This window comes from Pezoporus occidentalis, unplaced genomic scaffold, assembly GCF_034315485.1.
Source record: "Pezoporus occidentalis ecotype Australia unplaced genomic scaffold, CSIRO_AGI_Poc_V1 ctg43, whole genome shotgun sequence".
In the NCBI taxonomy this organism is placed as follows: Eukaryota; Metazoa; Chordata; class Aves; order Psittaciformes; family Psittacidae; genus Pezoporus; species Pezoporus occidentalis.
The window spans coordinates 4,226,558-4,250,736 of record NW_026915758.1 but is presented as its reverse complement, the minus strand read 5'-3'; the positions used below and the strand labels follow the sequence as shown (position 1 = coordinate 4,250,736).

At 37.7% G+C, this 24,179-nt stretch overlaps 1 protein-coding gene across 20 annotated transcripts in view; it reads right to left on the bottom strand.

Moving 5' to 3' along the window:
* The window catches only part of MYT1L (myelin transcription factor 1 like), a 311,469-nt gene that overhangs the window by 81,839 nt on the left and 205,451 nt on the right, over positions 1-24,179 (bottom strand). For 19 of the 20 annotated variants that reach the window (XM_062634580.1, XM_062634579.1, XM_062634586.1 and 16 more), the window contains one exon: positions 19,713-20,083. In XM_062634580.1, coding sequence (XP_062490564.1) covers positions 19,713-20,083 — 371 coding nt within the window. The remainder of the gene's footprint in view (positions 1-19,712; positions 20,084-24,179) is intronic. The other variant, XM_062634575.1, reaches the window with a different exon arrangement.

Genomic DNA, 24,179 nt, shown 5'->3' with positions numbered 1-24,179 from the left:
TTCCTAATATGACATAATTCCCTATGTTTCCAACTTTTCTTACTCCTGTATGTCCTGTAAGTATGGTAGATGGCAAAGGAGTGAGTACTACTGGATTTATTCTCTTACTGATGAACATGATTCACCAAAAGAGAAAGAATATACACCAAACAGGAAATGGTCGCTTTTTTAACACCATATACACCATTAGTACTAGATAAGCAATGACTATGCAAAGATCAAAATGGCATTTTTACTTAGTGGATCCATCAGCAGAAATCAAAATCTCTCAGTTTACCTATGCAAACTGTGGAGAAGCAAGAATTTTACAAGAGCTGTTACATGAAAGGAAGACAGAAGCACTTGTATGCACAATATAATTTTAGGTAAATACGCTAGCCCAAATTATATGGTCATATATACAGTCATGTTATCTACAGTCCTGTATATTGTAACATAATGGTGCAGAGTTGCCACATCTTACTTTGCTTTGTTTTAGCAACTACTGAATAATAAAGGGATAACTTAATAAAGATGGAGCCAATGTGATGCCCTGAGGGTGAGATTCATCTCACCTAACTTTAGACATGAGCAAGGCAGACATCTACATCCATTTAAGCTATTTGATATTCCTGTTCTTAGTCTGTAAGAGAAGCAGACACTTTAAGGATGCAGTCCACCTGATCTGATTAAGATTCCACCTTGAAAATAAAATTAGTAAGTACTAGAAGTGCCTGTTTCTCTACATTGACAACAAAAGGACTCGGACTAGATGCCTACCTTAAGAATATCTGTATTTGGTCAGATGAATATCATCCAAAGAGCATTTTCTGATATCTCACGTTCACTAAGAAGTTATGTTATTCTTAGACCCATTCTTAAATCACATGTACATTCATCATTATTTACTAATGAACGTCTCATAAATTATAATTTGATAATCAGCTACTCAAGCAGTATTTTAATGTCTTGCATCACAACTGGAAAAGAAAGTTCCTAAATCTGTCATCACACTGACATGCTAGGCCATTTTTTCAGCTGGTGCAAATTGAAAGAAGCCATAACAGCTAGGACAATTAACACCCGCTCAAGAGCTAGTCCATCAACTTCTGATAGCATCTTTTCAGCTTAAATGTATTTTCAACACTAGTACACCTAAACACATAGCATTTTCTAAAGTGTGACTTTTACGTTTTGGGTTAAACAAATCAAAGTGGGAAATTTCAGGTAGTAGGTGGCTTGTACATTAATGTTTTGGTGACAGGAAATAATTTTTGATAAAAATAATTTTTATATCAGTGGACAAAATAGTAAATCAGAATTTAAAATACAAAGCTCAACAGCACAATAATTAATATTTCAGCCACAAGATAGTATTCTTTCTACACAGTGGTTAGGGATCCTGGGATGATAGTAGGCTGTAGTTAAGCAGCAGAACTGATAGATGACTAGGCTACATCTAGGAGGAAAAAAAATTACTATAATGGTAAAATACTATGTATGATATCTACTTGAATACAGAGGGAAGATAATTGTGAATGACGTATGGTATTCTTATATGACAAGATATTCCAAGTCAATAGTGAGTTACCTATTTATCATTAAAGGTGGTTTTATTTTAGTTGCCTTTGTTCTCAAGGTAATAATAATTCATATCAGAGTATCAGATTCTCAATATAGAGGTAAGGGATGCCACTTGCACTTCGTATTTGAAAAATGTCCATCTTGAATGACTGCATAGAAGTACGCAGTTAAGGATTACTGGATAGTTTGTGCTATTTAAGAAGCAAACATTTTAATACACTGATAATTTTCTGAAGTGACATGTGCAAACAAATCCCAAACTCATTTAAATGTCAAGGATAAAATCTGAAGCCAAGAAGATTTTTCAGTAGAAACTGCTACTTTTGTGGGGTGCTTCTTGTAACCACGTCTGGTGGGCAGTAAGATGTAAAGAAGGAACATCAAAGTAATTAAGAAGCAGCAAGCTATAGCAAAAAAATTGCCAGTGCCTTCAAGTTTAGGGTATCTACAAACACTGGTGAAATCAGCCCAAATCTAGCTCTAAAAAGATATGAAATAAAGAATAGGAAAAATACGTATTTGAAAAAGTCATCCAGAGAATTGTGCAGGTACACAGTGACTCCTCTAGGCCAACTTTTGCAATGTGAAAAGTTTAAGGGTTTTCTTTTTTAAAAAGTGGTTTTGTGTTTGTTTTTATATGAATAGGAGTCATATAAATGATCACCAATGCGAGGAGTATGTTATAATTTGCCTCCGCAACAGTGAAAAGACAAAATACGCATCACATGCTGTATGAGTGAAGACATGTAAATCCTTTTCAGTAGGTGAATCTGGGTGAAAGCTGTAGCTATAATGTTTTTTAGTCTGTTTGTTTGGTTATATCCTTTTCAGATCTCCTGCCCTTCCAATTTTAAAAAGAAGGAAAAAAATGTGGTGGAAGAGAAGGAAGTGAAGAAGAGATGCATGAATCCCAGATGAAAGCGGCAGGAAAACAGAATACTTTAATCAAGTTTTATTTCTCTTTTTTTATTTTTTGGCCTTCTTTTGCACCTTCTTTTTTTAACAACTGTTTTGCTCATGTTTCTTATCTCCATGAAGCAGTTAATTTTAATGAAAAGGATATTTATGTATACTATGTCATCTCCTCAAAAACTGTCTGTTGGATACAGAGACTGCTCTAGTGAAGCATCTACGTCACCTGTTTATTAAACTGAAATTTTTAGTACTGAATTTTTGTGTATTACTTAACGGTCTTCCAGAAAGTATGTTAGCCTAGCAGCTCCATGTGAACCTGTATGCCTTTTCATTGATTTAGCTCTGCAAAATCTAATCTTGCTTTCGTTTCCCATTTCTATGATTCCTAATATTTAACCTTTAACTCAGCAACTACATTTGTACTGTACTGTTTAATGGCTGATGAACATGCAGGACTAAAGCACCTGCTCTGCCCTCTCTGTAAGTCATAAGTTTTGTAACCATTGACCCACAACATATTTGTTTAATTGGCGAAGAGGCTGAGTTTGTCTCAAAAGACACAAATTAGCCAGTTTATGAAAAGTGCACAAAATTATCATATATCCTTTTTCTGTTAGCTTTCAGGTTGCATGGACTAGGAATTTGCAACACAATTGTAAAAGATTAATTTAGCCCTCATTTGTGCAATACTATGACAATTTAGGTATTCTTCATTGCAAAATTTGTTCAACTCCCAGCAGATATAACAAATGACAGGAAAAGAATTAAGTGAAGAGTATGTGGAATAACTATAAAAAGCTGGAAGACTTTAACCATCTCAACAGAAGTGCACTCTTGTATTGCACTAAAAAAAGTGAATAATTTGGTTTCTTATTGCACCTTTCATCCAAGGATCTCAAAGCACTTTACAAACACTATTTCAAAAAGCCTCACAACACCCCTGTGAGGTAGGTATTTTAATCCCATTTTACAGATGGGAAATTGAGACACAGAGAAGTTGAGTGACTCTTTCCATGTCATACCAGGAGTCACTGGAGAATAACGACTACAGCCTCTACGTCCTTGATTATTTCCTCCCTTTGTTCCTAACACATCCATATTTAACCATTTATTTTTTTTTTGGTGAAAGAAATGGCTTGCTGTTTTTAGTGCAGGGAGTCATGCAAAACAGCATCTTCTTTTTGAAAAAGAAAATGTACATCATTTAGTTTGAGAGATTCTGCAGAGAGAGGCAATGATACTTCAGTAATAGCAGCTACATTCCTACCAAAGCCCAAAGACTTCACAAGCAAGACTTCCCAAATCTGTGGTCCATATATCCAATTACTCACTTTCTCCCAAGCACAGGAAAACATGATGGCTAACAAGCTGAACTTATATGTGGTCATAAAAGCTTCCTGCCCAGATGGATGATTTCATTATCCAGGCAGCACTGCCTGTTTTAATAATGCTTCACTGTTTTTGCTACCGCCACTTGTCAACTCCTAAGTGCTCAGCATATGATACTACCGCACCACCACTTTTCTCCCTCGAAGCAGTAAAGTGAGGTGAATGCACAACAACCCCAAATTACCATCTATGATAGCTGACCTATGAGAAATGCTTCTCAAGAAGACACTAGCACAAATGAATCCCAAATATTAGAAAGTTACAGCATTGTATGAGGCAGGGGGTTGTTTGCACATTGCTTCCTCCTCTGGGAAAATCTTATGAGCAAGAAACTAAAGAGCTGGAAATCTTAGTGAGCTCTCAACGACAACTCCACTCCATACTGGAGAAACAGAGAACACATGTAACTTTCCAAGGGCCTAAGCAAGGTCTCTAAAAGTCTGAACACTCCTGTTTACACAGGATTTTGATCAGAGCCCAAGCCTTTGAATATGCCTGTTTCAGGGACTAACTGAACACTGAAGCCAACTATGTGCAATTCTTTCTTCAACTCTGCATAAGTACCTGAAGTTCTTTTACACCTCAAGTACTTTAGGTGAAGACCTAAGCAATTTGTTTTTACAGTACCTGATTCCTTTATGGACCTTATATTACTTAATGAAAGTCACAAGAAAAAGATAACTATACTTGATGCACTCTAATTATTCCACTATATTATTTTTTTTATTAATACTCCCCTTCAGCCTCCTATACCTACTTATAATGGTTGTAATACTGGGATTTGCTGTTTAGATTCTCCTACAGTAATTATAGTATTCAATTAATAACCAAAGCTCAAAGTAAATGAAGAGTAGAAATTATTAAGCATGGCAAGGAAGGTCTGAGCTATAGAAGATGGCACATCACAGCCTGATTCAGTATTATAAAGTAGGAGTGAGGACCACAGAGCAAGCCTATACAGACTTTTAAATACTGTATATAATTTGCTGGCTTACTGTGATTTTTTGTTTTCTTCTTTCCCACCCCCAACCCACCCCCCCACCCCACCCTTCCTTGCTCCTCCCAGTTACATTTTGATCTTTTCAACTTTTATGGGTTCCATTTTTTATCTGGTTTTATACACTGGAGAATTAAGTACTATTCCCCCCCCCCAGGGACTAAAAAGGATCCTTAGAGATCTGAATTTCTTTCCTATCATGGAGTGACTGCTGACATATAGAAGCATTTCTTGGGGTTTTTTTTCTTCATTTTACTATTAAAACAATTTTTAAATAGAAAAAACTGAACACAAATTATTTTGGCATAGCAACTTTTTTAAGATTTAGTTTTCTGTACAAATCAGTGTATTCTCATCTAAATGCACAAGTGTTTGTATGTAATCAATGTTCTGAAATGCTCTTTTTTTAATTTGCTTATGCTATTCTTACTACCCATTATTATGCTTCTATGTCATACCTGCATAAATAGCATCTTAATCTACAGATGTTCACATAACGTATTGGTAGAATATAGATGTTTTTACTTGGATTATTCTTATTAATACCATAGAATCAGTCAGGAATTTAGATAAAGAGAGAAAACATCAGATAAACCAGATGAATGAGGATGCAATGTATTTTTAAAAATTAGGTCATTTCTAGTCATCCATGTTTTCCCACCCTATGTCTCTGTGAGCTACCTGTATCAGTACAGTTTTGGAAAAGGATCTGAAGATATCAGACAACTACTCTGACAAGACCATGACTGTGGTAATTTTGCTTCAAGTGACAGACAAATGTTCTAGGTTCTGACTTAAGCTGATATACTTCATTTAAGATTTTTTCTTTTCACCACAAGGTGCTGCTTGCCTTTTAATCTTAGAGTATCTCTACATTGCACTGGTGCCATGACATCATGGAGTAGCTGAGGTTGGAAGAGACCTCTGCAGCCTATCTGGTCCAAACCTTGCTCAAAAACAGGACCAGCTTGGAGCAGATTCTCAGGGACCTGTCCTGTCAGTCCAGTTTTGTCTAGGATGGAGACACCACAGCATCTCTGGGAAATCTGTTCATAACTGACAACCCGCATCGTAAGTCATGGTGAAAAATTCCTTCCTTATTTCTTAATGGAATTTCTTTTGCTACAGCTTGTGCCTGATACCACTTATTCTGTTACTGCACACATCCATTTTCCCTCTACCATCCATCCAAGTAGCTGAAGGTCGCCGTAAGATCTCCCCATGGCCTTTTCTTCCTCAAATTGAACAAACTCTTTTTATCAATCTCTCTTTGTACATCATGTGCTCCAGCTCTTTATTGATCTTGGTTGTTCCCCACTGGACTCCAGTATTTCAAGGCTTTCTTGCACTGATGAGCCCAAAACTGGATCTGTGTTCCACATACAACAGTGTAAATGCTGAATAAAGGGGAATAATCACTTCATGCAACCTTCTGGTTACAATCTCCAGTCTTTTCATCCTGACAGCCAAACACTATTTCCAAAAAGTCAAAAGGCAGTGAATATGCTGAGGATTCACTACAGAAGGAGCAGAAAATACTTTTCAGTTACCTACAGGCATCCTTTCAAGTAGATAAGGTCCCTGGATGGTATGAAGCCTGCTTGTTTGGATTGTAGTATCTGCAATATTTGATATGAAGGCATATGTTTAGGTTTGAGAAGGAACTTGCTGTGATCAGAAGAGGATATGCTGGGTTTACAAGAGCAATACAATTTAGCCAGTCATTCCCATCTGGTCCATGCTTCTTTAGAACTAAGTTCAGGCAGCCCTTAACTGGTTTAACCTGACTTCTGTCTGGGTAGATAATGAGACAGATTTAGCTGATGACTGGTATTCATATCATCCTACCTTTTCTTCCCAGGAAGTCTGTATGAGGGAGGGGAGATATTCTGTCTCATAGCCCTACAATGACTCAGTGGAATATGGCAGTTTCTTGCTTTCTCTCAGGATTCCACAGCTCAGCAGGGCAGCAGGCAATGAGGAATCCAAAGCTCTTCTCCAGATACTGTGATACAGCAGGGACACAGCAGGGGAGCAGAGGACCAGCTGCACCGATGGGAGAACACCCACTCAGCTCTTGATATAGAGCTTCTCATGGGGCTACTCCAAAGGCTGCTTAGGAGACAGTGACCCCTACCTATACGCCTCTCCATGATCATTGCTTTAGAAAGAATGCAGCCTGAAGAACACATTTTCAGTTCACTAACTAACATTTTCATTTTCACATACAAATCTTTATGAAAGACATATTGGAAACTGTTACTATAGCGATAAATAATCTCTTTTTGTTGTTTTTCAGCTCAGACCTTTGACTCAATGCAGTTGTCCATATTGAACATATCTCCATACGATCTAGGCATCTAGATCAGGCAGTGGACAGAACCATACATCCTGGAATGTGATTTATTTAATCCTAAAGTGTCTAAAGTGGTTTGGCCAAATTATTCCCTAAAAGTGACTATTTCTCTTGAATGGTTCTCAATTAAATTGATAGGATTAATCCTATCCCGATTGCTTTTACTTAAAACTTTCAAACTGATCCTTGCTGAACAATATCTTTAGTATAACACAGTAGGAATTGCGGAGAGGAAGGAATAAAGAAGCTACCCAAAAGGAGCTGTCTTTAGGTGCAGACAAAGTTACATAGGGAAAGGCTGGTGTGGATGGGATATTATGGATGTTTTTGATGGGATAGATGCTTGAGTTACATGGAGAGAGTTATATATTACTGCATGTGTTTGATCTCCATTGAAAGTTGAATTACTTATTTTTAGTTGTGTTTGATTATCAAAGGAAGCCTATTCATGCTTTGATAATAATCTGACCTGACTGGCAGAGGGGACAGAGTCATGCATGACTGATGTTTTAGAGGATGAGAGAACTGCTAAATATAATATTGTTGAAATTTCTTTTTCCTGTCATTCTATTCCCTCAATGAATTTGGTGCCAAAGGATCTGGAAGGACAAAGACTTCTAAGCACATGTGTTCCAGACTTCATCTGAAACGTAAACCTTTTTGTTAGGAGGTTTGTTCCTTTTTTCCATATTCTGTCATTTGGCTTCTTCATCCACATTTCACTCATTCCCCATCTTTTTGTGAAAGGAAAGGCTGAGCAATACTCCATTGAATAAGGTAAAAGTGAATACAAAGGTGCTTTGCCTATTTGATAATAGTCATTCTGTAATAAACCAGCTATGGACAGAACTGCAGACCGAGCAATGGCATACAATTATTTATCCCACTATACTTTTAGTGAAGCCCTGGAATTATTTTCACTTGAGTGAATTAACACCCTTCCAGAAGTCTTCAGACACAGTTCAAGGAAGCTGCTTAGGGTCCATTCCCAAGGAGTTTGAATGTGGTGATCCTATTTTGGAAGGTAGAAGCTTAACTGTATGGACTCAATCCACTCAACTGCTGAACTCAAATGAGTGGAGTATGGTCTATTTTATTCACTCACATAGATGTAGTCTTTGATTACTGTGATTGAAGAGACAGAGAAGAAGGCAGGCGAATCTATAAGTTGGGATCTATGGAATGCATACTGTTAGCCGTAGCTTCAGAAGGAACGAGTAAAGCAAATAGGAACCTATTTTAGCGATGCTACTCCAGTCAGTCACTACCAAAAATACCATGGACCTCAAGAATTATAAAATGGTGCAGCTAGCTCTTAGCTAGCTACAAAGAGTTTTTATTTTCTTCTGCTTATTTGCCATCTATATTACATGTACAGATGGCCTGTGTGTTTGGAAATGTAAGATCAGAGCACTAGAGACCTGTCAAATGCAGGAAATGTATGCTATGGTAACAGATCTAAAAAACCTTTTTCTGTCACTACTGCATCTGCTAAGATATTTCCAGTAAGGCTGTTCCAACTACCTGTCCACCTAAAAAACACAGAGTGCCACCACCTTAGAAACTGTCAGTTCCTCTATGAGGGATTTCCCACTGCTGCTCAGATCTGCACTGTAATAATGATCAAAGTTTGTATCTCATAAAAGGAAAACTTTTGCTGAACAAATGTAACCACCTACATATTTACATATATTTCTATATATTTCTGACTAAAAATATAACTACATGCTATGATGGCGGTGGCTTTGTAGTCAGCCTGAGAGTGCCTAAACGGTGTGGCACAATCTCAGTGCACAACATCTCTGCTGGAACCCTTACTCCAATTAGCCTCACAGAGACAACAAACTACAAAATGGATCAACCAAACAAGTAACCGCAATAGCCAGTTTTCCAAAATACACACACACATAGATACAGAGATAACCTTGCACTCTATAAAACTAAAACCTGAGTTTGAGTCTGGTCTCAGGATGCTTGGAATTTGTTTTGCCAGAGTTCACTGGTGAAAGTCATATGCATGAGACAAAGTCAATACCCCTACCTCTGCCTGAAATGATTTTTGGTTTAATTTTTTTCTTCAATTATTCATCAGTCGATTCATACTGAAACCATCAAATATTGTTCACTTTCAATTGCACTTTGTATGATTATTTTTTAGTCTCTAGTCTCATAAACTTAAATTTCTGCACACTGGAATATCTGAGCTACTTAACAGCCAATGGAATTAACCTACCCAGCATGAATTTTTCCCTCTCTCCCTTTGTCTGCTGCTGTACTATGTTTTATGATTCAAAATTATTTTATTAAATGGAACTTCATCAAATCTGTTCCTAAAACTCAGATAAACTGTGTGCATCGTATTCACACTTCCTGTCTTCTCAGTGATGTGCAGTTTGTGTATTTCAAGCAAAAAATATATTTGCCAAAGGACAATTGTTCTTTTATGAATACATTGTTATTGCTTTTTATTACGTTTCCAATGCTAACAGTTCTACGATTCTATGATTTCTAAATAGTAATTCTGTTTCACTGCTGTTTGTATCTTCTCCACATATCAAATAAAGTTTCATAATCCCGGTTTTCCATATTATAAAAAGTATCAGGGAGTGTACAGTTACTGGTTGGGTCTTTAAAAGTGCTCTGCATGTGCCTAGTTCTGACTCTCCTAATGAGAATAAGATTCCACCAGTGTAGCATAAAGACACAGTAAGTTACATCACATCATGAACTGAAGGAAAATGCTCTCATGTTAGGGAGGAGAAATAAAACAACAGACCTGTATTGTGCTGCATTTCTGGGCAGTGTGGGTATTTTGTCTAGCTCTGATCCTGATCAGCTATACTGTAAAATTATCTATCATCTTAAAGCCTTCCTATTATTATTTTAAAGATTCCGATTAATGAAGATTCTAGACTGCATCTTTCACATCCTTCTCATTTCCTGCTGTCCAGAAGAAATCCTAACAGCACATTTCACTTGCCCTCTGCAGTACTCCCATGCTGACCTACTAGTCATTTTATTTCCTTCTGCACTCTTTTCTCGGCCCCCCCCCCCCCCATGTAAGTCCTGTACTCCCTTTTACACTTGGAACTTACGGTTTCCAATTCTGTGTCAGAAGACCCTCTGGTCATTGAATCATATTTGTTCTTAAACTCATCTTTAATGGGCATTTCAACATGAATCACTTACTTAAAAATATATCTTATGAATAGCAGAAGCAATTTCTACACCACTTTCATATTGGAATTCTCATGTGGCATGTTGTATAGAAAGGAACAGTCATATTTCTATCTCTCTTGGAAATACAACTACGTCTATGCTCATCTGTGGCTTCAACCTAGGAAACATCTAAACTCTAACACTGGTCAACTGTTCAAGGCTCTGCTTCTATGTGTGCCAAAACAGCTTCAGCCTTAAGAAGCTCTCCACCCATCTACCACTTAAGCCTTGAAGGATTCTAGACATTGGGTGATTTCACACAGAAGTTCCCAGAGACATCCAATCCAATAGGTATGCTCTAATACACACCAGAAAGAAAAAGGCTTCCCATAAAGTGTTACTCTGATTGCCTTGCTTTAATTTGTAGCCAAGGGAAAAAGTTCCTGCTTCCTCCTTCATTTCCCCTGCTCATCCCCACCCAGCAATCTGACAGGTAAAATGCTTTGTTTAGTAGGTCACTTGCTAAAGAACTGGAAGACTGAGTAAAAGCTCTCAGTTTGAGTGGATTCAATAACATATCTCCCCCAAAAGTTCACTAGTCACCCCAATAAAAGGTAAACTGGTTACAAGCTCCACTAGGAAGCAGAAAACATAAGAGTAGCGTAAGATGCGGGTGTTGATTTTAGGTGGTTTTTTTTATGCTATTCATGCAAAAACATACCGTCTTTATTATACAAGTGCATTTGCCTAAAAGAGGGGAATGTAGTGTCTGACCCCTGCTCCCAGGACTGATTTCGTAGCCTAATATTAAGCAGTCAATTCACAAAATGGTTAGAGTGTCCTTGGAGCAAAGACAGTAACCCAGCATGTCCCTCTTTCCCAGAAGAATGACCCCCTTCAGTCTACTGCAGTTCTTGAGGTTTCCTTCTACAATGTGATAGAGCTTCAGAAGAATGTCCAAGAGCATTGCTTATGCAAAGCAATCTCTGGTCTAACTTCTATCCTTCTGTGTTAGTAAAAAAGGAAATACGGTACTGAACTCCTGCATCACCTCTCACATTCAACCCAGGTACCTGAGTTACAGATAGGGGCAGAACTTCCATTTCATTCTATTCTGAAACACTGATCTGACTCCATCAAATACAGGAGGATCCTTGGCCCCAAGAAAAGATTTCAGTTTCTATTCACTTAAAAGTTGCCTTTTCTGTCTGTATTTTCAGATAAGGACATCCACAGACTGCTTGCATTGCATAACAAACAATGCAAATATAAACATTAGTATGTCTAACACCAGCCTTATTCCTAATGATGTGATAATAATTATCTATCATTCTATATTTTCACTGTTACTTTTTTAAAATATATTTTGTGCTTAATGATCTCAGGGCAAAGTTTTAACATATTGGAACAGGAAAAGAAACAATTTCTAACTTTCAGTTGGATGACAGTCTTTAAAGCTGAATGATGTTTTAAATATTGCAGATGATGAAAAGGCAGTCTAAAAAAATTCATTCCAGTGCTTTACATGGTGTCCAAGAAACTGTTTAGCAAATGCATCTTGTTTATACATAAATTGTATATTAAGCTGAGGCAGTTGTTGAAACAATAGATTGATACAATAGAAACCAGAAGAAAAGCAGTTGCACAGTATACCTTAAAAATGTGTATGATAAGTAAGGGATCTCACTACATGTGCTTTGGAAAAAACAGACACAGCCTAGCCTGACATGGGGCTGGTCAGCTTTGCAAACACTCCTGTATTAGATGACTGGAAGTACTCACGCCACACACACACCTTTCCCTTGTTACCATCAGTCATCCATCCATATCTACAGAGCACAAGGAAGAAAATGCCTGCTAGCTTTTTTTTGGTTTTGCAATTGTAAATTCAGCTCCTCTGTCATGTTTTTAGTGTCACAGCAACACTACTACTTACTCTTCCTATTGATATAGCCTGCAAAATTTAGCTTTTGGAATTACATAACTATCAGATTGATGACTTCACCTAATAAAACCTCATTAAGTCTTGAGCTGCCAATCCTGTTAACTGGCAAAAGTTTCTTTTACAGAGCCATCACAAATTTTTGCTTAAACAGTAGTATTTACTGCACAGAGAATATATCTGACATGGATTCCTTGGGAAAAAAAATAGAATAAAGAAAACCCAAGTATAGTGATATGGATACTTGACATACTTAATGTTAGTAACTGACTATTTTCAGTACTTTCTGCATGAAGCCTTTATGTGCCAAAGAATTTTGAGGATTTCAACAACAGTGACCAAAACCAGCTTAAGTCCATAAACACATCAGTGGCCTTTCCTAATTACTACTTAACATCCTTTACCAAACTCTGTGAAGTGGTTTCTTTCCTAGCATTAGTCCTCTTCATCTTCCATGAAATGATTTCACCTTCCTTGCCTTCCAGCTCGCTAATGGTAACTCCCCAGGTCAAAAAATGTCTGTAAAATACATTAATTCATAGAAAGGAAAGTATCTCTCATGGTATTAAAAGGACTATGTCATATGTGATACAGGTAACAAAAGAACAAGATAGAATTGTTCTGAGAACTGAAAAATGAGAAATAAAATAAATAATAAAATTATTCAGTATTACATATGTATGCTGATTATACATCAGTGGCTTTGTTTCAAAAGAATGCTTTGTTATTGTTGTTGTTTATATATTTCAGTAAAACAAAATTTCTGTGACTTGAGGCATTTGCCAAGACTGCAAATTTGATTCATGAAAATAGATATGGATCAGAAGAAATGATCAATCCAATCTGGAATTTTATTTAATTTCATTTTATTATCTCCTGAAGGAACTGTAATAGTGGAAAATTAACTCCTACAGCTACCAAATAAGGTCCTTTCCTTTTCAGGGTCAAAAAATGCCATTTGTGTTCACTCTTTTAAGGACAAAAACTGTAAGCCTGGCAGGAATTAAAAATGAATAGGGTGATCAAAATTTGTCCTTAGAGCTGCACTCTAAACACAAGAGGAAAAATAGGAACTTCTAACACTGACCAAGAAAACTTATTTTTAAGAATCATTACATCTGTAGTGTTAAGAAGGTTTCATACAGAGTCTGTGGTCACTGTGTACAGTGTGGACAATGCAATCTTTGAAGTAGCACTGTGAAAGGCAAAGGAATTCAAAGAGAGAATGGAAAGAGATTGGTTTTGCACAACCTGTGAATACGTTTCCAGAAATGCCATATACCAGATATGACGACTTTCAATAACAATATCAGGTTGTTATGTCTGCAAATAATGTTGTTTTTTAAAGCACTACAGCACATAACCAAATAGCTTCTTGGCATGGTTGTGCCAAAACCAGGAGATCATTGGTAGCGAAGTAGTTGCAGAGAGCCTGAGTGAGAACAGGAATACAGTTCTAAGGCTACAGCACTTGCTTTGAATTTCTTCTTCAATCTACCTTATTCCAGCAATAATTAATTTTACTGTATGATCTTGCCAGACTACAAATGAAATAGGCAAAATCAAGGATCCATTTTGTGTTTACCTGCAGGCTGAAGAATACCATGGAAATACAGAAAAGGCAACCTCTACAGTCTCTTCTTGAGGACTGCAATCTGTGAGAATCCAAAGCAGCACTGCTGAGATAACGTGATTCCTTTCCAGACCTATTGCTCTGGCAAGACTACAGAAAGGTTCAGTCACACACAAGCCCTGAAACAGTTTGACATTACAATGGGTCCAATATCTCAAGTTCAGCTAACACTGAAGGAAAGGGTTAGTGGATTAAAAGCACAAGCAAGCAACCCCATGCCACGTAAAATAGATTCAGAAGGAAGCAGCATTAAAATCAGATGTGGTGCTGAATGCTTTCCATGATGCTCTTACTATTGCCTTCAGTTCAGACTCTGAACTCCTTAAGCATTCCAATGTCCTCTACAGAATTTCAGCTTGTGTCAACAGAAGTTGCATATGGCAGAGATCTATAATCCGTCTCATCAAAGGTGAATAAATTCTTTACACTGCATAAAGCTATAGTTGTATTATTTGCTCTTGAAGGATCAGATATTTCACACTATCATTTAAGGCCTTTTATTTGTAGGGAAGGAGCTAAGTGTGCAAACCTCTACACCAGAAATATATTTAAGTACATTCCTAACTTTAAACATTGTCCTGGGTTCCGCAGTAGCAGTCATGTTTTTCCTTTGTGTTAACTGGTGCAGTGCAGTGTTTTGACTTTCAGCTCGGGAACAGAGCTGATAACAAGGATATTTTGGTTTGGCCAAGGACTTTGTGAGGCTCATGCTCTGCCAGGGAGGAGGGGAGGCTGTGAGGAAGCAGAGACGGGGCGCCTGACCCGGGCTAGCCGGGGAGGTATTCCATACCACAGCACGTCATGCCCGGGGTGAGGGGTAACTGGGAGTTACCCGGAAGGTCAGGGGGCTTCCGGGTGGAGCTCGTTTCTCGTGGCCGGTGGTATCGTATTCTCTTCCCTTGTTATTTTCCCTTATCATTGTTTTAGCTGATAGTAGCGGTGGTGATTTGTTGCTGGACTGTTTTTGTCTCAACCCGTAGGAGTTGCACTCTCTCGATCCTCCTCCCCGTTCCTCCGGGAGCGGGGAAGGGGAGAGCCCCGGTGGGGGGGGGGGGACACGGACCTCGATTGTTGTCAGCTCGGCACCACTCACTGGGAGTGAGTGAACAAGCTACCTGACTGGGTTTAAACCACGACAGTTCTTTTTGGCGCCCAACGTGGGGCCTCTTCAGCGCGCATCACCTCCTCCTCTGGTGACATTCCGAAATCTTTGCCCTCTGGCCAGTCCATGATGACTTCTAGAATGCCTGGACGACTGGGATTTCCTATTTGAGTTCGTTGTGTAATTAGTGCAGCCCATTTACTCCATGTAGCATAAATAAAGAGGGCTACTAACTGCTTGAAGTCACATGTAAGTTTCTGGACACAACCTGAAAGGTTTAGAAGGAGACCTTATAAATTGGATCTTCAAGGGGAGGAAAATTTAAGTATTATATGTGCAAAACTATGTCACATAAATGTAGCTCTATGAAGTTATTCTTGATCTGTCCTGTTGTAAACAAGCTCAGTATCAGGACCAATCTCACTCTAGAGAATTCAAAAATAATGTTTAAATAATACTCTTAAAAAATGATACTGTCTGTGTGCAGCAAATAGGAAACACCTTGAGCACAGAACACAGCACAAGTTTACTAGCTAACACCACAGTCATGTTTAAGTAGTCCACCAACCAACCAACCAGCCAACCAACCACAAATATGTAACATTTGTAATAAATAGATCTGAACTTCTTACACAAGAACTAGAGGTATCCAGAAGGTATTAAGCTGTTTCGCCCCTCTACTCCACAACCTTGAGGTTTTCAGCTCAGAACTACATGTTCCAATTCTTCATGCAAGTCAAGGAAAAAACCCAAACATACTACCAGATTTTTAAAAACAATCCTACAACTTAAAGAAATGTGAAAATGGGTAGAACACCTATCTTTAGGTCCATGTGGTAGCTTTATTAAATTTTAAAAGAAAACTGCAATAGTTTTTGAGACATCATGTGTGATCGATTTGATGAATGTATCAAATTTCCTCAGGTCTGGAATCAGCCTAACTCTTCCTGCCCCTGGCAGATTATGAAAAACCTGGAGTACAAGCCATCCTGAATGTCTTCACGTGATATGAGCTAAATTGTGGCTTAGAACATTTGTGCTGGGCGCTCCTCCAACGGAGACTTCTTTCTATAACAGAAAAGCTTTGTGAAACAGTCTTTGGGACCCAACTACCTGAAATGAGCTCTTCTCAGGAGAAAGTACTTCAGTTTGCCTTACAAATCAAATGCATCCTTCAGATTTCAACCCAAAGGTTCTCAGAAGCAGTATCACAACAGAGAAAGGGCACTCCAAAAGCAGCCATTTCTCCCACTCCTTCCCATTCATATTGCAATTTACAGGCTAGGTTATTGTAACACAGGTCATCTATCTGCAATTTCTTTCTGGGATATAAGGGAAATTGGAAAGATTTATCTTTCCTGTAGTGGTGGTGCTGAACATAAGGGTTTTTCAAGTCTGTTTGTAGATAGATGGATAGACACCTGTTCTTTAAAGAGATCCAATGTGTTTAATGAAACTTCAAAGAGAATATTGGGGCCACTGCTTGGGAATTTTAAGCATTAATATCGGTTCATTGGTTTATAATATTAAGCATTTACACATTAATATTGGTTCAATATTAATCAATATTGTTTCTGTGTAGAAATACAAGCACAGAATTGGGGACTCATCTTTAAACATTTGTTTGTTTTTTTTTTTAATTATTTTATTTCAAATTGGCATTTTGAGATTTATAGGAGTGTTTCTTTAGGATACCTTCGTATTTTCCAAGCCCTTTAGTCTATCAATGATGAGGCTACAAAGACGTGATTTCAAAAAACGCCAAGACGGTTTCAGCGAATATCCAAGTGTTTTCCGTAAGAATTGTATATTACAGATATCCTCTCAGAATCTAATCCAAAATTCACTGTCTTTTGCCAGAAAGAATGGGCAATGAGATGCCAGTAAGGTACTTGAGTTTCCCAGGATTCACCCTTTTCTAACAGAAAACTGTATTTGGTCTAAGAAGAGGTAAAATACCTTACCTTCCTCCTCTCTCCCCTTCCACCACATCAGCTGCTGCCTCTGTAGTCCTATATTGGCTGATGGAATTCTTCTGTCACCGCTACTTATGATTTTAACTGTTTTGTTCACCTGAACTATAGTTATGGAAATTTTCTGAACAGCATGCTTACAGCATAAGTGACAAACTCTTGTGAGAACTGTGCAGAGACATCCTAGCAGTCTTTGTAGATAATTCTGAATTTTGTTTCTGGATATAGAAACACTTAAGACACATTCAGACTTCCTGCGAATGTGACATAAAGGTAGATGGCGGTTTACTACAATATCTATAATATAGTGAGGAGCAAGTGATTGAGACAACTAAATTCAGAGCTGACAGACCTAATTTTCCCATGTAGTCAACAGAGAAAGGCAAGTGCCATATTCAGACTATGTAGCTTTATAATCCTTAACTTCGATTGCACTTTGTTTCCATGGAAAACCAACAGTCCAAATTCCACCAGAGCTCCTTATAAGAGGAAGAAAGCAAAATGTCAGGATCCTTACTGAAACCAATAGGAAATAAAGTACCTAACCCCCCCCGATTTATTGATTAGGTTCTAGATCTCACCAGGAACAAGCTGCTATGACTCTCTACTGCTTGCCATAGATATAAGGAACTCCATCCTACCTTCCTCAATAACTGCTAGAAACCATTTCTTGCAAATCAGCTGTGCTTTTAAATGGGATTGTTGCATAGTGATTACTACCTTGATTCTCAAAAGATCATGGGTTTTGTTTTTGTTTTTTTAAATAAAATTCTATTATCACTTTTCCCATTTCATAAGGATTTTTTCTCATGAAAGACCAGTATTTTACATAGAACACATATATATTTACTAATGTACATGTGTATTATTACTGGAATAGCATGGGATCCTAAGAAAAACTTGACCTATGCAAGTTTTAATTCCACATAATATGCAGAGAAGCTAATACAGATACTTCTGTAAACCTTTTGCAGTTCTTAACCACAGCCTACTATATATGGAAGGAAAGCAGTCAAAAAGCAATGTCAGCCTTTGTTGATTGATTAGGACCACTAACTGCATGTGTAACTGTTGGAATAAGTAAACCACTGTGTTTCATTATGATAGTAAAAGTAAACCGAGTATGAAGCCTGCTGGCTTGCCAGAAGCAATTTTCTTGAGCTCTTGAGTTTTACTTAATTTTTTTTTTCCTTTTATAATTTTTGATAGTGTAGATTCAAAGTTTTTCAAGTCAGCTGAAACCACAGCAGCAGTTGCACCATAATCTAATCACCAACAAACTCAGTCACCATTAGCTCTTAAAGAAACTGCTAGACATCTGCACTTGCACATCAGGATAGCAATAGCAGTTGCACATCAGCCTGATCTAACACAGCTTCTCTTCCAGGTTCTGAAGCAGGAGAGCTCCCTGCAAGAGGAAATTGCCTTTCTGTTGCATCAAACTCATGTAACTTTGAAGACTGGCCATTTATGCTCTACCAATTTTGTTGGCAAATTCAAGCAACTGAGGAGATGCTACAGATTCAGATATCTGAGACAATGCTTATAGCCACCCAGCTGGCCCAAATGGAAAGAATACTTCTGAACTCTGTCTATAAAATTTTAAGATCTGACCTTACAGAATGCTGAAACAAAAGTCATACAACTTTCATACCTGGTTCCTAAGAGGAATCCAACTGAGGAGTGCTGAAACCTTTTCTTATATTTTTATTGGTTAGAAAGGTGAATCTACCCAACCAAAAACGTGTTCCCTGGAAATGGGAACAAAATACTTTTTAGATAGCTCATTAATTTTTGCATGTTTCTTTCATTTCACCCCAGTGCATTATGATGTCTGTCATCAGCATATGGACTCTCAAGTAAATGGACACTGATTACATATTTTGAAAATACTGGTAATATAGAGTCCAGCATCCCAAAAAAGGGAAAGGTAAATAAGCTAATCACATTGCTACTGCATTCATTTGGTTACTATCAGTGACCTGCTTGTCTAAATGGCATTAATTCCATAGTACATTAACCAAAATATGTGAATTTTAGAAGGACTTTATCTATGTAAACCTCTCATTCTATATCTTTAATAGAATCAACTAAAGCACACAGCATTCAAGTCTCAAAGAACCAAAGTATATACTAACAGTTCATTCTGAACACTTTCTTAGAGGTAGAGGTATGGGAAAGTACAGGGCAAAATTTTCAAAGTGAAGAGGCCCATTTTTGCTCACAAAAATTATATGCAAAATTGTGACAGCATTTATGTGGGCAATCACTGACATTATATAAGCAGATCCAGCAAATACACTTGCAAATGATCAGTACAGGCACCCAGCTGTAGCTGATGCTTTGCTTGTACCTTCGTGAATATTCTCCTGGCAACTGCATGCACTAATCTACCACTAGGACTACATTTTATGCAAGCATTTTTAGCACAAACACATGTCCACCCTCCTTGTTTGAAATATGAGTGCTGGTGTATTAAAAAATATTTGGAAGACAGACTTATTAAAATAAATGTTAAGGGAACACAGTGGGGTATATTTTCAGTGTGGAGCAGAGAGATTTAACTGCATGACTTCCATTAGCTTTAATGAGCAGTGCACAGCTAAACCCTCACACACCACACTAGAAGATTAACCCAGAAAACACACACTGTTTACTTTTTTACTAATACTCTGATTATTACCACGTTCTTCCTCCTCCTCCTCTTCCTCCTCCTCTTCTTCCTCCTCCTCTTCTTCCTCCACATCTTCACCTTCCTCTTCATCCTCCTCTTCTTCCTCTTCAATCTCTTCTTCTTCGTCTCGATCTATCTCCTCATCATCCTCCTCCTCATCACCTTGCTCCTCATTATCATCAGAATATTCCTCCTCTTCTTCATCCTCTTCCTCTTCTTCCTCTTCCTTTTCATCCATCTCCTCCGTTCCATCAGTTTCATAGCACTCATCTACCGAAGAGTTGTCTGCTTTAACCACAAAGGGCTTTCTTTTGGGGGCTGGTTCTTGGGGTTGCTTATCTTGCGTTTTTCTTTTTTTTGCCAAAGGACAGCCATAAACACTGCAAAAACAAAAGATGGAAATTATTACACTATTCTGCAGATTTCTATGGGGCAAATTGTATAACTCATGTTATTTAGTCATGTATTCTAATTCTACACCATTATTAGTTGCTGTTCTCAATTGTGTATTTTAAAATTAAAGTGCTGCTCAGGCAATAATGACCAAGGGGGTGGACCCTTACAAAACCTGTGAAATTGCAAACAACTATTATTTGCCTGAAAGTGTCACACGTATATGTCAGAACTGATATAAATGTGCTGTTTTCCTTCTCATTGTTTTCTCTCTTCTGTATGTTACACTCATTTCTAAGGCAGATGAGTACAGCTGAAAAATAAGCAATCTTATCCTACCTGTTGGCTATCAGTACAACCAGGAATAAAGCAGTGCTTTATAATATTAAAATATTCAGTGAGGTTTCGATTGCGTATAATTAAGACATGTTTCAATGATATTTAAATAATGAAAATACAACCACATTCTTAATGCTGCTGTTTATTGTTATTATTATAAATTATTTATTGCTCATAAGTTCTCCACTGCTATGCTACAAGTCTGGACAAAGGGAAAAACAAACTCCCCAGCACAACCAAACAAAACAGTTTTCAGAGCCAGTGTTGGAAGTGTTCTCACACTGAAAAACCCCCAAAACATAAAACCCTTTGTCAGTGGAAAAAGTCAGACTTTTCAAAGTGGAGCACCACTTCCTTCACCTATCATGTTAACTCACTGCAACATAAACAGCATTTCAGAGTTCTGGTCTTGTACCAGAGTAGCCACATCTCAAAGGTCACATAATCTGTGTTTACTGAGTGTGACCAACCTTGTGTAATCTTTGTAACCTTCTACACAGAGTGACTGCACACAAAAATTGCTTTTTGTTTAAAGAACTTCCTATTTAAATTTTTCTACTCTGTGATTATACATGCTACTCTAACTATATTGGAGTTTAGTCTTCCTGTGCTTAACCAGTTTTGGGACATTTAAACTGTTCTTTCTAGTCCTTTTTCTTATCTACTTATAACTTCTGCATAACATTATATTTTTGCTTCTTTTATCCCAATTACAAATCACTGAGGATTTCTATCATTTTCTTCCACTCTAATAAAGATTCATATTCTGACAAACCACTGACAAATAGAAGGTTTCACCACCTTAGTGCTACAGATGTGCTCTTTGCAGTGGCAGCATTGTCTTGATTTTGGTCTGATTTAATTCCATATGAGCAGCTATGCAACCCAATTATTTAAACTGCTACTTGGGTAACAAGAGTTTTCTTTAAGTGCCTAGCCACTTTATTAAAGCGTCTGATTTAGCCATTGTCCTACCTAAATTTTTAAGCACATCTTCACAGGAAGACTGACTCAATCTGCCTGGCACACATATATCTAAGGAACACACACAGCCACAAAAGATGTTATTCATCATGGAAAACCTGCTAAGGGAGACCTTTTCATAACACAGGCACCTCTCTCTCCGTGTAGGTAATATAGGTGTCTTTAAAGTTTAATCCAATCCAGCATGCCTAAATTAAACACCTCCCTCCATTAACACCATTCATGAGTAAATTTTCAAGTACCTCCTTCTAGCCAGATTCCAATCATGCTCACTTCGGAGTGATACGGAGTAGCAGCACTAACACAGTTTCCAGACACCGACACTAAAGTTGAGATCTAATATTTTCAGGATAGAGAGTGAACAGATGCACATTGTCCATATTCCAGGACCACGCTCCACCCAGCAGATTACATGGCATATCCTGGGAGAGAGCATTCTCTTCTAGAAGGTGAGTCCCTGAGGAGCTGGCTGCAAGAAACTCAGTCTGATACCCATCAGGCAAGCAAAAGCCCAAACTTTCACTAATTATAAGAGCCCTAAACTTTGGAAAAGAGGAGGCCTAAGCCTCTGGTCTCTTTGGACTATATTTGTTTCTCTCATAGAACCATACAGTCGTAGAACAATTGGGACTGGAAGGGACCTTAAAGATCATCTAGTTCCAACCTCCCCTTGCTATAGGCAATGACACTTTCCACTAGATCAGGTTGCTCACTGTCTCAACTAGCCTTGGCTGTCTCATCAGATTAAGGCCAGAACATTAACCCCACCCTGCCCTTATCTTTGTTCAGTTAAGAACGCTAAATACTTGCAAAAGTTTTCATCTAGTAATACCCCAAAACAGTCCCCTTCAGAATTCATGCAAGTCTGGGAACTAGGCAAAAAGAAAGTAAGAAAACAAATGCATTTATTTTGTTTTGAGCTGTTGTTTATTTTTTCTATTTGGCATTAAGTATTATTGATGACTTTTTAGATACAATTTTTTGGTCATAGGTAGAAATAAATTGTTGTCATTGCCATTTTTGGTCATCTTTTTTCATGTCTTTATGCTTTTCTACACAACATTTTATGAAGTTTGTGAGAATCTAAGACATTACTTGGGACTCAGGTCCACCCTGGAAAGTGCATAACTGGCAATGGAAATCAATGCCAGTTAGCTGCCTGTTTGGCTTCAATGCTTTTATAAATCTCATTAAATAACTATTTGCAACCTAACTATTCAATTAAAGTTGTGAATTTGACTTTATTTTTCTACTTTATCTCAGATAAAGTAGGTTCTCAGGTTCTCAGTACCTTTGCTCATAGAATTTAAATGAGGACACATCAGCAACTAACAGAAATAAACATTTGTATACTTTAAGGGTTGGGTGCAGCACTGAGTTCTTGGGACCATGTCGCTTTCCCAAGGAAATCGGTTAACTCCTATTCAGCTATTGTAAAATTTTTCATCATTAGTTTGCACCAGTTTCTCCACAACCCTGAACTTGTTTTTGCTTACGCTTGGATTTATGCTTTATAAAGCTACCACTGCATGGGTTTTTCTTACAAAACCTTTTAGATACTGCCTTGCACTAGCTGTTCCACTATATACCTCATATAACTTATATATGCACCTTGTGTACTACAGACTTCATAGTCTGAGAAAGTTAAAAAAATCCATGTCTTGCAGAAACCCAGGAAACAGGCCACTAGACCTACTGTTTAGGTGCCCTATTTTCTTCTTTTCTTTCTTAACCTGTTCTGCTCTCATCCTTCATTTCATTAATTTTTCACATTCTGCCTCCAGGACACTTCTCTGTTTCTGGCATGTTCCCTGTGGTCTCTCCAGAGAGCTCACCAACGGGAATGCAGTGCCAGCTTCCCAGCAGCCTCTGTCACTAACTTCCCCTCCCAACCACATACAGAGATGACAGTCTCTCCCACTGACCTCTTGTTCCTCATATATTTGTGAAATCTGTTATTGTTTGTCCTTGTAGCTTCTGCAATTTTCTCTCCATTTCTCTTCATTGCCTTTTGTGATCATCCCCTTATTTGCTTATTTTTTAGACTTGGTTATCCCTGCTCAAAGCCTTGACCCCATTGATTTATGTGTCTTGCTTGCCTTTGTCTGTTCTTTTACTGCTTACTGTATTTCCCTGGTCAGCTGTGTTTGTCTTATTTTCCCCTCACGCTTCAGCTCTCTTGGCTTTCAGTGGAATATACGTTTGGGCTTCCAGAAGCACACTTCTGAATATTCCACACTGCTTTGCTGTGTGACTCAGTCATCTCTGTTTTTTGTAATCTGTCATGAATAATTCTTGTGGAAGGAACGCTGCTGAATTTCATAGTGATAAGCTCCAAGAGGACATATAGACATTAATAATTGAATAAATTGAAGAAATAATACGTGAATTTATACTCCTTAGTTAGAAGATTATTTATGGTATTTTTTTAACTCTCATGCAATTTTTCTCCGTTAAAAACATAGTATCCTACTCACTGATACATTCAGTAGCACCTTTCCTCAGGAAATACATATTTCTTTCCCAGAAATGAGCTTCTTGATTTTTAATATATTTTATTACTAATATAATTCTAAGCATAATTAGTATGAGAATTCAACTTCTTGATTTTAATATATTTTATTACTAATATAATTCTCAGCATAATTAGTACAGTTATTATTTCTCAGCTATAACAGTGAAACATATCTCTTTAAATATTTATAGTATAAGACTAGAGAAATACAGGGATTTGCTAAATCAGATTACAGAATAACATTC